This window comes from Neopelma chrysocephalum, unplaced genomic scaffold, assembly GCF_003984885.1.
Source record: "Neopelma chrysocephalum unplaced genomic scaffold, ASM398488v2 Primary Assembly neopelma1_149, whole genome shotgun sequence".
Taxonomy (NCBI): domain Eukaryota; kingdom Metazoa; phylum Chordata; class Aves; order Passeriformes; family Pipridae; genus Neopelma; species Neopelma chrysocephalum.
Genome location: NW_020897811.1, coordinates 146,470 through 159,176, shown reverse-complemented (window position 1 = coordinate 159,176; position 12,707 = coordinate 146,470). Strand labels below are relative to the sequence as shown.

The following is a 12,707-nucleotide window of genomic DNA, read 5'->3' as shown; positions in this document are numbered from 1 at the left end:
GGAGTGTTTAACCTGCAGAAAAGGGCACTCAGGGGAGACCTTCTCACTCTCTACAACTCCGTGAAAGGAGGTTGTAGCCAGGTGGGGGTCGGGCTCTGCTCCCTCTCAAGTAACTTAACCCTTCATAGGACATTGAAAAAAATCATATACCCTTCATTTCCGTGCTTTTTTTCCTGCTCAAGAAGTCCACACAAATCATACAATCCTAGAATGGCCTGGGTTGGAAGGGATCTGGAAGGTCACCCAGTTCCAACCCCCTGCCATAGGCAGGGACACCTTCCACTATCCCGGGCTGCTCAGAGCCCCATCCCAGTCTGGCCTTGAACACTTCCAGTGATGGACATCTGCAGCTTCTCTGGGCAACCTGTTGAGCAAGGACCAGTAAAATATTAAGATTTAGAGTCTAATAAATATGGCATTAGCACTGTTTAACCCAAGCAGTTTGTACACAGAGATTGCCCGTGAGAATTCAAAGTCATTTTGCATCAGAGCAGACGCTCCTTGGGGAACACCAGATTGATGCTCTTCTGACTAGTGCCCAGTAAGGGAAAAAACCCTGTAAGGAAAAAAACCCTGCCTTGTCTCCACTAACAGATCAATTTTCTTTCTGTCTAGGACTGCCTTAAAGCTTGTCAGGAACAGATTGAGGCGGTGCTAGTAAACAGCCTTCGGCAAGTCCGGCAGCAGCAGCAGCAAAGCAATCCTTCCAAGACGGTGGATGAACTGGACCAGGCCAGCACTCCCACAGATGTGAGGGATATCAACCTGTGAGGACATCACCACACAAAGTCACGCTTGCTCCTCCCAGCCCAGTTTATTTTTGTTATTATTTTTAGAGTGAATTTTTTTTTTAATCTGCTCCCACATAGAGCATATTTAAACCTCTTTTAGGCAAAAAAAAAAAAAAAACAAAACAAAGAAACAGCAAAAAAAAAAAGACAAAACAAAAACTGAATAATGAAAAAAAAGCATTTGGTGCCTGTGATGTTTTACAGAAGGGAATCCCACAATATATTTGGTAATTGCTATTTGATTATGTATCAGTGATATTAAATGCTTATAAAAGCATACAAAGTAGCTAGATCAATGTAAGCCTGCATTTGTGGGAACAAAGTAGAGTATACTTGTCTGTGTATTATGACCTAGTGCATACACCCCTTTTTTAGATTTAAGAAAGGAATCGTGTGTGCGATTTTATGGCTTGACTAGATTGCAAAGCAATAGAATAAGGGGTTTAGGGCAAAGTGGGAAAAGATCCCCGAAGCAATTGAACCATTTTGAATGCAGAAGAGATTTGCTGATCTGTCACCTCTGTTATTAGTCAGAAGTGTTTGTTGGATCTCTGTATGTTAGTTTTGTTTACTCTTGCTGTCTGTGGTAGCTGCTACCTAAGAAAGAAGATGCTTTATTTTACCAGCCAGAAGAGCAGGTGTTTTTTGGTTTTTATTTTCAGTTGATTTATTTTTTCTTTTTTTCTTTTTTTCTCAACTTCCCCTCTCCCCTCTTGACTTTTTTCTACTTTTCCTTCAGAAATGGTTCATTCTAAACACAGCAGCATCTTTGGCATAAGGGCAATTCCGTTTACCCAGCTGTGGGCCAAGCCAAAGTTATCGAGTATCGATGTTCAGTGGGGGAAATGCATGCATTAATCCCAAGTGGTTGGCTCTAATTAGACCACCTCCAACCTTTGGATTGCAAGATGTGGTGGATCACCTATGAAAAGCATTATATTCCTTTCCAGTGCTAATGCTTCACGTCAATGTTAACTTCTGGCAGCTTCTTAGCTTGGCCATAAAGACATTTAAATGATGCTCTGTCCATCTTCCTTTTTGACATAAACCTCACTGTGTTAAAGAAGATGAGATTTGGTTCGATCCCTCGTCTACCTTCCCATCTTCCCCCACCACCCCTGCACACTTTTTCAGCATTTCATTAACTTTATTGATCCACAGTGAGCGTTTTTTGTAAACCATTTCATTCGAAAAGCACTTTGAAAATTGTTCCTAAGGGATTAAATGAGATGGTTTATGACAATTTTGCCGAGGAGGAAAAAAAAAAAACAGAAAAAAAAAAGAAAAAAAGGAAAAAAAAGAGAAAGAAGTCACAAAAACAAGGCCTATAGCTTTTTATAGTCAATATTTTCCAGTATTTGGTGTACTTGGTTAGTTGAGGTGTTGCTGGAAATACCAATACCCACTTCAGATGACATTCCTGTCATGACATTCCGGATAAAAGCCTGACCATCTGTATTGTTCAGTGTCACAGAAGGATCTTAATAACCACCTTCATGCTCATCTGTGGACAAGGCAAGAACATTCCTGGTGCAACAGACATGATGGGAAACATCGAGGTGTGTGACTCGGAGTTTTATTACAAAGGTGTATTCAGTGTACTTGAATTTATTTTCCTGCTCCACCTGTAACAAAGAGGCATTTAGATGGCAAAAGGAGTTGGAGCAACTTTTTTTTTTTTTTTTTTGCACAAATGTATTAACAGTTTGCAGATATCCAATATGAAGCTGTTGGTTTGAAATGTTAATGTTTGCATTTTTAAGAAAAAAAATCCAGAAAGAACATGCTACTTCGAAGAAAATTATATGTATGGACTCAGCCGTATTTGGCTAGATGAGGGTAGAAAAATGGAGTAAGATTCTAAGGTGTTGTTGGGTTTTTTTGGTTTTGGGGGTTTTTTGGTTTTGGTTGGTTTTTTTTTTTTGCGCTGCTAAGAAGCTATGATTTGTTTCATTCTTATTCACATTAACAGTACTTAGCTGTATTGTTTCACTGAGTGTGCTGCTATTTTATAAACATTTTTATAATATATTATTTTACTGCTTAAATTTCAAATCCTGAAGTAGATGGTTAAGTGGAGATATGATGAGTTCTTTTGATTTACTGGAAATGCCCTGTACAGTCGTTTTTTTTTCCTAATAGCGTGTTCATGATTATTTTTTTTATTTTATTTTTTCCTTCTTTTTTTTTTTCTTTTCCCTTTTCCTTCCTTATCACATCCTGCAAAGATGGTATATTTACCTCAGGTTTGCTGGACAAAACAAATGGTTCCCATTTTCACAATACCTCACACAGTGACAGTTTGGTTTCGCCCCGGGGCCCGCGCTCTGTCCGCACTGGAGAGGGGTTGCAAGCAGCCAAGGCGGGGCACTGGCTCCTTTTTATCTTTGGTATTCTTGTCATAGTGGAAAAAATGCATTGACTCTCCACTGGCTGGTCCATCTTTCCCAAAGCTGCTGGTGGGCACAGCCTTGTCCTCACCTCCCGCCTTGATGTTCCGCGCTGGGAGCGCCTGGAGTTCAGCGACAGTGTCTCTCCTGGAGGAAAAAAAAAATAGTTAATGTTGTTGAAGCCAGACTCCACGCAGCTTGTGTGTGACAGATCACACCATTCCCAGACAGCAAATGTGGTTGCATGTGCCAGAGGGTCCCAGATGGTGGGATGGCCTCTCTGTCACGGCACGAGCGCTGGCACCGTGTTCATCGTGTTTGTATGGTTTGCTCCCCTCTGTGCTGGAGGTCAAGTGCTGGCAGCACTAGTATTTAGGGTGCCTGCCCCTGCTCTTCGTCTCCTGCATGCCCTGGTCCCGTGGGATCACAGAAGTGATCTCTGCAGGATCACACCCCAAGAAAGGGGCTGAGGGCCACCACCGAGGTCAGATCCGGTTGTGCTGGAAGGAGCAGCACCATTCAGCATTCCCAGTCCCTCACAGGGACCTGGAAGGCGTGTGCTGGTCCCAGTCCCTCACAGGGACCTGGAAGGCCTGTGCTGGCCCCAGTCCCTGACAGGGACCACCTGGTTACTGTATGTTTAAAGTCTGGAAAACCTAGAACTTGAGTGTTTTCAGAGTAGCTTCCAAAATAAAATTACTGTCTAGCGCTCTCTTCTAACAGATGTTAAAGGGAGTGCCCTGTTATTGCAAATGAGGTGTGAGCATCCCCCTCCCCCTGAATTGCAGAAATCCTAAACCTTCCAATTGATTGATTAAGAAAAAATTAAGTGGTGCTGATTATGCCTTCCCAGGTGCCAAAGGATTGGCAGAATTGCTAAAAGCATTTCTCTCTCAGCTTCCTATTGATGGTACTTTGTGATGATTTTCCCCTCCCTCCCGTTCCTGTAGTGTAGGAGCACCTCATAGTGTATTTATTTGTATTTCCAACATGCTCATGAAAGAGAAAAATGATTAATCCCATGTCAATGTCGATGATTTGTGCTTGAGTCATCGGATGGCTCTTCATTACTCAGCAAGCCACCTGGCCACTGGATTTTTTCCACTATGTTTATTACCATGTTCTCATGTACCTCAGAAATCACTCTCGGTTGCACAGTTTCTGTTCTCAAACTTCTTTGGGTTTGTTTTTTTTTTTTGGTTTTTTTTTTTTGGGTTTTTTTTGGCTTTATTGAGTGTGATGCCATATCAAGTCAATGTTATTCTCTCACAAATGTGCTCTTTAAGAGGTGTGGATGTTTATGTGGTCAGGGGATGCTAGAAAGTGTGGTAGTAGACATCAGGGTAAACAAAAAGTATTTAGAAAGTACACAAGGTTGTTTTCAATGGATAAGACTCTGATACGGTGTAGTCTTGATTACCTTTTAAAAGGTCTTTGTTCAGTGTTGTCATTTTTATTAATAACCTGTTGTTTTGACTAGTTTAAAGATGGTTCTAAGACAAGTGTTTTGGCGGGATTAGGTATGCTGTATGGACAATAAACTCACCTTGACCTAAGTTTGCCTGCCTTGCTTTTTATTCCTTCCCTGAATTTGGCTGCATTCCTCACTTTATGATGGTGTTTTCCTGGGTGTGATTGTGATGGTGCAAAGAGTGTGATTCTAAAGCCTCTGATCTGGGTTGGTGGTGTCAGCAGACAATACAAAATGTGCACTGTTGAGTGTCACAATCACAGAACAAGCTTTCCTGCCTACTGGATAGGCAAATGCTGGCATGTTTCTTCTGTGAAACAATCCAGTGAGATTTAAGGAGAACAAAGCCCTAAAAGGTAAGTTACAGGATGAAAACATTTTGTCGGAATTAACTGGAGTTGGTGAAAAGTCGTTGTAAGGACATGGGAGTGCCTGTTTTTGCAACCTACTGAAATATGATTTAAATCCCCATTGCATTGGAATGCTACTGCAAAAATTAGGTGGGTTTTGTTTCTGTAAAATTCAGGCAAACAGAGTAAAAGGAGTGGGATTTGTGGTGAAGGCAGGGCCTCCATGTGCTTAAGCCTGTGGCCAGAGGTGGGATGTTCAACCTCTCCCACATCTGCTTGTGGATGTTTGCTGTGAAGTGACCAGCCTGTGTGATGTGCTTGGCCTGACCTCTGCATCCCTCCTCCACTGCCATCCAGAAGGAGTTTTCTCCTGAGTTTGAGAGAGCAAAGAAGCACTGAAGAATGAAGAAGAGGCATTTGGGCAGACATGCTGGGGAAACACCATCATCAAGTGAATAATACTGCCAATACTAGATAAATGAAAGAAAAAAAAACAAACTCCAAGATATAATGAACAGGGAGAAGAAAAAAAAAAAGGAAAAAACAAATGTTGCTGAAATAAACATATGAGCAAAAATAAACAAATAGAAAAAATAATGGATGAAAATATTAATTTAATATGAATATGAATTAAGTATGAAATACGAATTAAATTAATAGGAATTAATAAGAAATTAATAGGAAACATGAATTAAATCAGGAGGCTGGAAATCAGGACATACAGATCTTTTTAGAAAAAATCACATGACTGTGGGACCTGTGGCTTTAGTCAAAGTCTGTGAAGACTTCCCTGCAAAGTGGCCTGTGAACCTCATATTTCCCAGGTTGTGTGCAGCAAAGGTAGAGATTCTAAAACATAACGTGTCCTCTGTTCCTCTGGCCACCATTTGACAACATGACCAACAATTTCTGGCATTTTGTAGGCACAACTTGAAGCCTTTGAAGAACTTGTGAGGGTTCTTACACCTTCCTTTCGTGGTCTAAGGCTCAAAGGGGTGCTCTCCAGCCTAATTTTGGGGTTTAGGGGATTAATTCCTTTCCTGATACAGTGTCACCAGCCCTGGAACTGCATGGATGTGCTCTGTATCTTCATGTTTTGAGAGGTTTGACTAAATCTAGATTTAGAAGGAAGGAGATGTTCTGTTGTCATTAAGTGAATATATATTTTCAGAATTGGGGCACAGCAGCTAAAATTGAAATTAATTGGACAACAGCCTGTCCTTTCCTTTGAAGAAAGCTGGCTGGATGCTGAGAAGCCACAGACAATAGGGTAAAGTTTCACTACTATGTGGCCTGTGAAACCATTTTGTGTTGTCATCTCCTTACCATCTGCAAACAATCTCTGCCCATCATGATCCTATACTTTATATAAGTACAGCCTGAGGATTTTAAGAAGGGACAACATAGAAAAATCATGCTTAAAACAACTGGATGGGCACAGGCTGGACTGACTCCTGTGTTTAAGGAAATTTCTGAGGCAAAGGAAAGAAAGCTTTAGCACCAAGATTCCAGAAAAAAAAACCCAAACACATAATTGCTTGGTGTTTCCAATCTCAGAATACGAGTTAGGTTGTGTTTTATTTTACATTTCCCAAAATTTTTCTGTGGGGACAAGAAATGCAGGGAATTTTCCTTTGTGTTTCAGTGAAGTTATCCTGAATGCTTGTTCCAGGAGTCTTCAAACTCTTCTATTGCAATTGCTGTGTGTTTTTTAATTTGTCCAGTAATTATGTAGTTGCTCTTTATTCCATGCTGCCCTAAAAAGCAAAATTCCCATCAAATCTCATGCAACCAGCACAAGCAGAATGAAATTCTTTCCCTGCTGGAAGACAGTGGGAGCTCTTCAATAGATCTAGTAATTTTCCCACCAACTCCACCTCGTTCATGCCTCATGTAAATAGTAATATGTAAATAATATATGTAAATAATGTAAATTATTAGTCACCTGAGTAAATGTAATGTTGATGGAAAGGCAGGTAGAAACAGTCTATTTTAACTTTTCATGGGGAAGAAAAAGCCTGGAAAACCACATGGCTTTGTAGCTCTATTGCTGATACACTCTCACCTTTCTGCATCCCCTTGCAGGTATAAAGACAGAGTAGTTGCATTCAGGTATTAGAGAATTGTGGTAGAGCCTTCTCTGTGCTGTCTGCAAATCAAAGCTGGAAGGGCAGGGAAAGAGGCTGTGCTCTGCTTCTTCACCCCCACAGCTTGCTGAATCTTTCCTCACAGTTAAGGGAAAGTTTATTTTCAAAGCTCTTTGAGGATCCTTTTAGATCTGTGGAGAAAGCCAAGTGTACCACATTTACTTTGTACCTACTTGAAATATTAAAAGCAAACCAAACACTCTTTTGCTTTTCTAAATATAATGATGATATCTCTTATGATGAAAGGCTGAGGGAGCTGGGGCTGTTCAGCCTCGAGAAGAGACACTGAGAGGGGACCTTATCCATGTGTGTCAGTGTCTGCAGGGAGGGGGCAGAGGATGGACCAGGCTCTGCTTGGGGGGGTGGGGGGGCAGTAATGGGACAAGAGGCAGGAACTGAGGCCCAGGAAGTTCCACCTGGACATGAGGAAGAACTTCTTTGCTGTGCAGTGACCGAGCACTGAACAGATTGCCCAGAGAGGGTGTGGAGTCTCCCTCACTGGGGATATTCCAGAGCTGTCTGGAATCCTGTACCATGTGCGTTGGGATGACCCTGCTGAAGCAGGGAGGTGGGACCAGATGACCCACTGTGGTCCCTTCCAACATTACTCTGTGATTCTGGGATTGTGATTCTATTTAAAAGGGATTGTGATTCTATTTAAAATAGTTCTCAAAGGTGATTTGCATTCCTGCTGTGTGCAGCCTCGGGGGAACAGGTACCACAATATTTTGACACCAAAAAGTGTGTGTGGCAGCTGATGTTACTGCTGATGCTTCCAGGAGATAACAATTAAAATTGTGGGAGTCTTAGTGAAGACACTTGCCAGGGAGAACATGAGGCCAGTGCTCAGGTGGGCTTCAGGTGAGCATCTCCTCTGATGGACACATTAAATCAAGACCTGTTAGGATTACAAAGTAAGGTGAGTAAAGCTGAAGTATTTACACTTAGGTATGAAAAAAGACCAAGGCTCCTCTGAGTTTTGCTGCATCCTGAAAGACAAGGAGAAAGGAGCTGATACAAAGGGGGGAAAAAAAAAGGAAAAAAAAGGGAAAATGTCTGTCTCTTTAAATGCCTATCCTTCTGTGGAAATGATGGGTGATAGCTTGCTCTTACTATTGAGCTTTCTCTAAAAATAAACTAGGATGTTATTTGAGCTCTTCCAAAATGTAACATGTAGAAAGTACAAGAAGAATTAGGACAGAGCAGGGAAGGAGAGAGAGAGAGAGAAAGGTCAGCAGACCAGCTGCATTTGGCTCCTCGAATTACTTGGTAATACTTCTTGGAGCAAAAGCTCTGGTTCATCTGACAGGGGACCCACAAGCATCCCTGAAGAGCAATAGACTGACCTTTCTGACAGGGAGGGTTTTCAGAACTTGAACAAAGTTGTGAATGGGACATAACCAGCTGAAGGATGAGGAATGAAATCAGCATTTTTACCCAGCACACCCAAACAAAAATTTCTCTCAATTTTTCCAGCTTCCTCAAGTTCCCTCTGAGAGGAGACCTCTTTGCAGCCTACAGCTTCCTCACGAGGGGCAGTGAAGGGGCAGACCCTGATCTCTGCCCTTGTGGTGACCAGTGACAGACCCAAGGGAACAGCTGGAGCTGCATTAGGGTAGGTTTAGGCTGGATCTCAGGAAAAGGTTCTTCCCTCAGAGGGTGGTTGGGCACTGAACAGGGTCCCCAGGGCAGTGGCCACAGCACCAAGCTTTACAGAGTTCAAGAAGCATTTGGACACCACTCTCAGGCACATGGTGTGATTCTTGGGGTGTCCTGTGCAGGGCCAGGATTCGGACTTCCATGATCCTTGTGGGTCCCTTCCAGCTCAGGATATGCCGTGATTCTATGATTCTAAGTTCCACTTCTTTGCTTCTCTGAGAAGCTTTTTATTTCAGTTTCTTTGGATTTGCTTCTTACCCACAACAAAGATCTTTCTGGAGCGCACTGATGGTTACTGTTTAACCTCCCAAGTTTAGGTATTAAGGCTTGGCCTAACGCTGTAGCAATTTGCAACAGGAATGCCTAAAACGCGGACGTGATTCTCCTTAACGAGCAGCAGCACCAGCGCAAAAGATGGGACGCGCCATCCAAGGGAAAGGCGGTGGAACGGGAATGGGAAGGTGCAGAGCGCAGCGTGGCCGCGCGGTGGCGGCACCGCCGCGCCCACGGCCCGGCGCGTCCCGGTGTTCCCGCGGGAGCTCCCCGGGCATTCCAGGCCGGGAAAGGAAAAGCACAATCCCTCTGTAGGATTTACGCATTTCTTCACACCAGCAGGTCCTTCAGGCACAGATTACGCACGGGGAGAAGTGGGAGAGGACAAAGCTGAGGCAGTTCAGCCTGGGTTTCTGCTGGGCTGGTGTACTTGTGAGAGCAAGGAGCGAGATCAGATCCCAAATGACCAGTGGGTTGCATTCCCTGATGATTTCACTTTTGTGTTCCTAATTGCCAGCTGTTGTTGCATGGAGACCAGACCAGTGTTATTTAATATCTTCATTAACAACACAGATGAAGTGCACCCTCAGCAATTTTGCAGCTGAGTGGTTGACACACATGAAGGATGGAACCATCCACAGGGACCTCGGCAAGCTCCAAGAGTGGCCCGTGGGAATCTCATGAGGTTTAACAAGATCAAGTGTTGGTGCTGCACCTGGGTCTGGATATCAACCACCCTGGTATCAACCCAGGCTGGGGATGAACAGCTGGAGAACAGCCCTGGGGAGAAGGACTTGGGGGTGCTGGTGGGTGAGAGGCTGGACTCAGAAAATCCCCCGTGCCCTGGGCTGCACCTAAAGCAGTGTGGGCAGCAGGGGAGGGGGGGATTCTGCCCCTCTGCCCTGCTCTGGGAAGACCCCCCCCTGCAGAGCTGCCTCCAGCTCTGGGGGCCCAGCACAGCAAGGACATGGAGCTGTTGGAGCGAGTCCAGAGAAGGGACACCAAGGTGATCAGAGGGATGGAGCAGCTCTCCTAAGAGGAAAGGCTGAGAGAGTTGGGATTGTTCAGCCTGGAGAAGAGAAGCTTTGGGGGGACCTAATTGTGGCCTTCCAGGACCTGAAGGGAACCCACAAAGTAGATGGAAAGAGACTTTTTCCAAGGGCCTGGAGTGACAGGACAAGGGGGAATGGCTTCAAACTGACAGAGAGGAGGTTTAGATTGGATATTAGGAAGAAATTCTTCCCTGGGAGGGTGCTGAGGCCCTGACACAGGTTGGCCAGAGAAGCTGTGGCTGCGCCATCCCTGGAAGTGTCCAAGGCCAGGTTGGATGGGGCTCTGAACAACCTGGGATAGTGGAAGGTGTCCCTGCCCATGGCACAGATGTAGGAAACAGATGATCTTTAAGGTCCCTTCCAACCCAAACCATTCTATGCTTCTATGATTCTATCACAACTCTGGATTTAGGATGTTGTCTGATGTTCATGATATGAGATCTACATGATGATGATATTAGTAGACAGTCAGCATTACTGAAGTTTAAAATTTCTATTGGGAAAAAAGATTCTCATTCAAAAATGCTTAATTTCTGGCTTCAGAAAAGCTCTTCCTTCCCAGGATGACTTCCTCAAAATACTGCTCCTCATTTGGTGAGGTTCTGTGCTCATGGTAGCAGTTGTGCTTTATAAACATTTTGTTTCAATGGGTCAATTTAAACAAATAGACTCGTGAACACGGACTGACACGATGTGCTGGTGCAGATCAGAGAAATTTCTGAGGAGGAAGAAATGAAAAATAAGAATGTTAATGCTGTGCAACTTCAGGCAGTCTCTTTAAAACTTTGCCTGAAGGGCTATCACTTCTGCAAATGGACCTGTATCAAAACATGTACTTATAAAAATATAGATGCCAACAGTGTTGGTTCATGTTTGATTCTTGTCCTTCTAAAACATGCTCAAGACACAGCTGGGGTCTCCTCATCACAGCAAAACACAGTTGTTTTTAACAATGATACAAGAGAAATAGGCCAGAGCTGAGTCATTTGGCACTGGCTCATTTACAGAGGAGAGACATGTCACTGGTCTCACCCCTTGAAAATGTCAGCTCTGAAATCTGTGGAGCAAAAGCACTGCAGAAATATGAGGTTAATTCCACGCTGCCAAAGAAGATAAAACAGGAATGAAACAGACCTGCTGTTGCATTAAAGATTTAATTTAGCAGCTGGTTTAAACTATCAAATGAAACAAATTACATTTTAGGTATCATTTAGGATGTGTTTGGTGTTAAAGCTCAAACCAGTTGCAAAGTTAGGTCAGATCTCTGCGCAAACCAGAAGAATTTCTGATTTTTAGATAGCATTTATTCCATCTGGTTGTGAAATCCAAAAGGAAACACACTCAGCTATCTGACCAACTAACATTTTGGTTAATCATATTTTCTGTAATCCATAAAAATTCAGCTTTCTGAGGGTCAGAGGAGGATTTCCAGTCACTTCTTGTGTTACTTTGTCCACTTCACCGGCAGTAATTTCTAGGTTGCCCAGAGAAGCTGTGGATGCCTCATCCCTGAAGTGTTCAAGGTCAGGTTGGACAGGGACAGGGATCAACCTGGTCTAGTGGAAGGTGACCCTGCCCATGGCAGGGGTGTTGGAACGAGATGGTCTTTAAGGTCCCTTCCAACCCAAACCATTCTGTGATTCTGCAGCCCAAGGCCAGCATGGTCCCAGCTGGCTGTGGATGCCCACACCACATACACTTTGTACCCTGTACACCGCCGGTCTGACACTGCTCTTCTGAACCAGCTTTCCTTTGCTGATGGTTACTCTGGGGTGTGATTTGGCTCCCAAGACTTTTAACTGCCTTGTTAGTAATGCCATTTGCATTTGTCATATAAATTTCATTTATCATAAAAATATCAATGTATTGATACTACTCTGAGCAAAGCCCCGTTGCCGATTAAGTGTTCTTAACTGAGTCGATGTAACCAGGCTGAACATCACCAAGTATTTTGTGCTCTGCAACGTGACAAACTTACTGAACTCTCTGGTGCTGGAGCCGAGGAACATATTCAGTGCAGGCAGCTCCGGGTGCAGCTGCAGGGGGACCGAAGGTCGTGCCACAGTGTCACCGCCAGAGCGGCTCCTGGACGGTCGGGCAGGGAAGTTTCCTTAACACCAGAATCGTGAAATCACGTGAAAACCAGGGTTTTAAGGCGAAAACCACCTGCTTACAACTGCAAAGAGACATCGGAGCATCATTTGGGGTGGGGGCGACTTCTGAGTCCGGCTGCGAACCTAACACCGCTGAGCCCTGTTCGCAACGTGCCGCAGCCACGGGGCTTTTAAATCTATTTTAAGCACCACCAGGGACGGCGCGCGGACTGTTTAAATGCTTGGAAACCCTTTCCATGAGGAATTTTTTTTTCCTGATATCCCACCTGAACTTCCCCTTCGGGCCGTGTGCTCTCGTCCCGTCGCTGGTTCCCTGAGAGCAGAGCCTGTCCCGCTACTGTCAGGGAGACGCCGGGACCGGTGAGATCTTCCCGGAGCGTCCTTTTTTTTCCCGGGAGCCACCTCCTTTTCCCGCTTGACGTCACCGCGGGACGCGGGGCGGGCCCGTGACGTCACAGCG

At 44.2% G+C, this 12,707-nt stretch overlaps 1 protein-coding gene and 1 long non-coding RNA gene across 3 annotated transcripts in view; one reads left to right on the top strand and one right to left on the bottom strand.

Annotated features, from left to right (window-relative positions):
- The window catches only part of CCND2 (cyclin D2), a 29,205-nt gene extending 27,088 nt beyond the window's left edge, over window positions 1-2,117 (top strand). The window contains exon 5 of the mRNA XM_027701120.1: window positions 616-2,117. Coding sequence (XP_027556921.1) covers window positions 616-771 — 156 coding nt within the window. The 3' untranslated portion in view covers window positions 772-2,117. The remainder of the gene's footprint in view (window positions 1-615) is intronic.
- An 866-nt stretch (window positions 2,118-2,983) lies between these two features.
- Window positions 2,984-12,643, bottom strand: LOC113976181. Of its 2 annotated transcripts, none has more exons than XR_003537029.1 (2): window positions 12,514-12,643; window positions 2,984-3,328 (listed from the first exon to the last, which is right to left on the bottom strand). It is a non-coding gene; the product is annotated as an uncharacterized LOC113976181 (long non-coding RNA). The 2 variants fall into 2 exon arrangements; XR_003537030.1 differs by lacking the exon at window positions 12,514-12,643 and adding an exon at window positions 12,112-12,499.
- Between the last annotated feature and the right edge of the window lie 64 nt (window positions 12,644-12,707).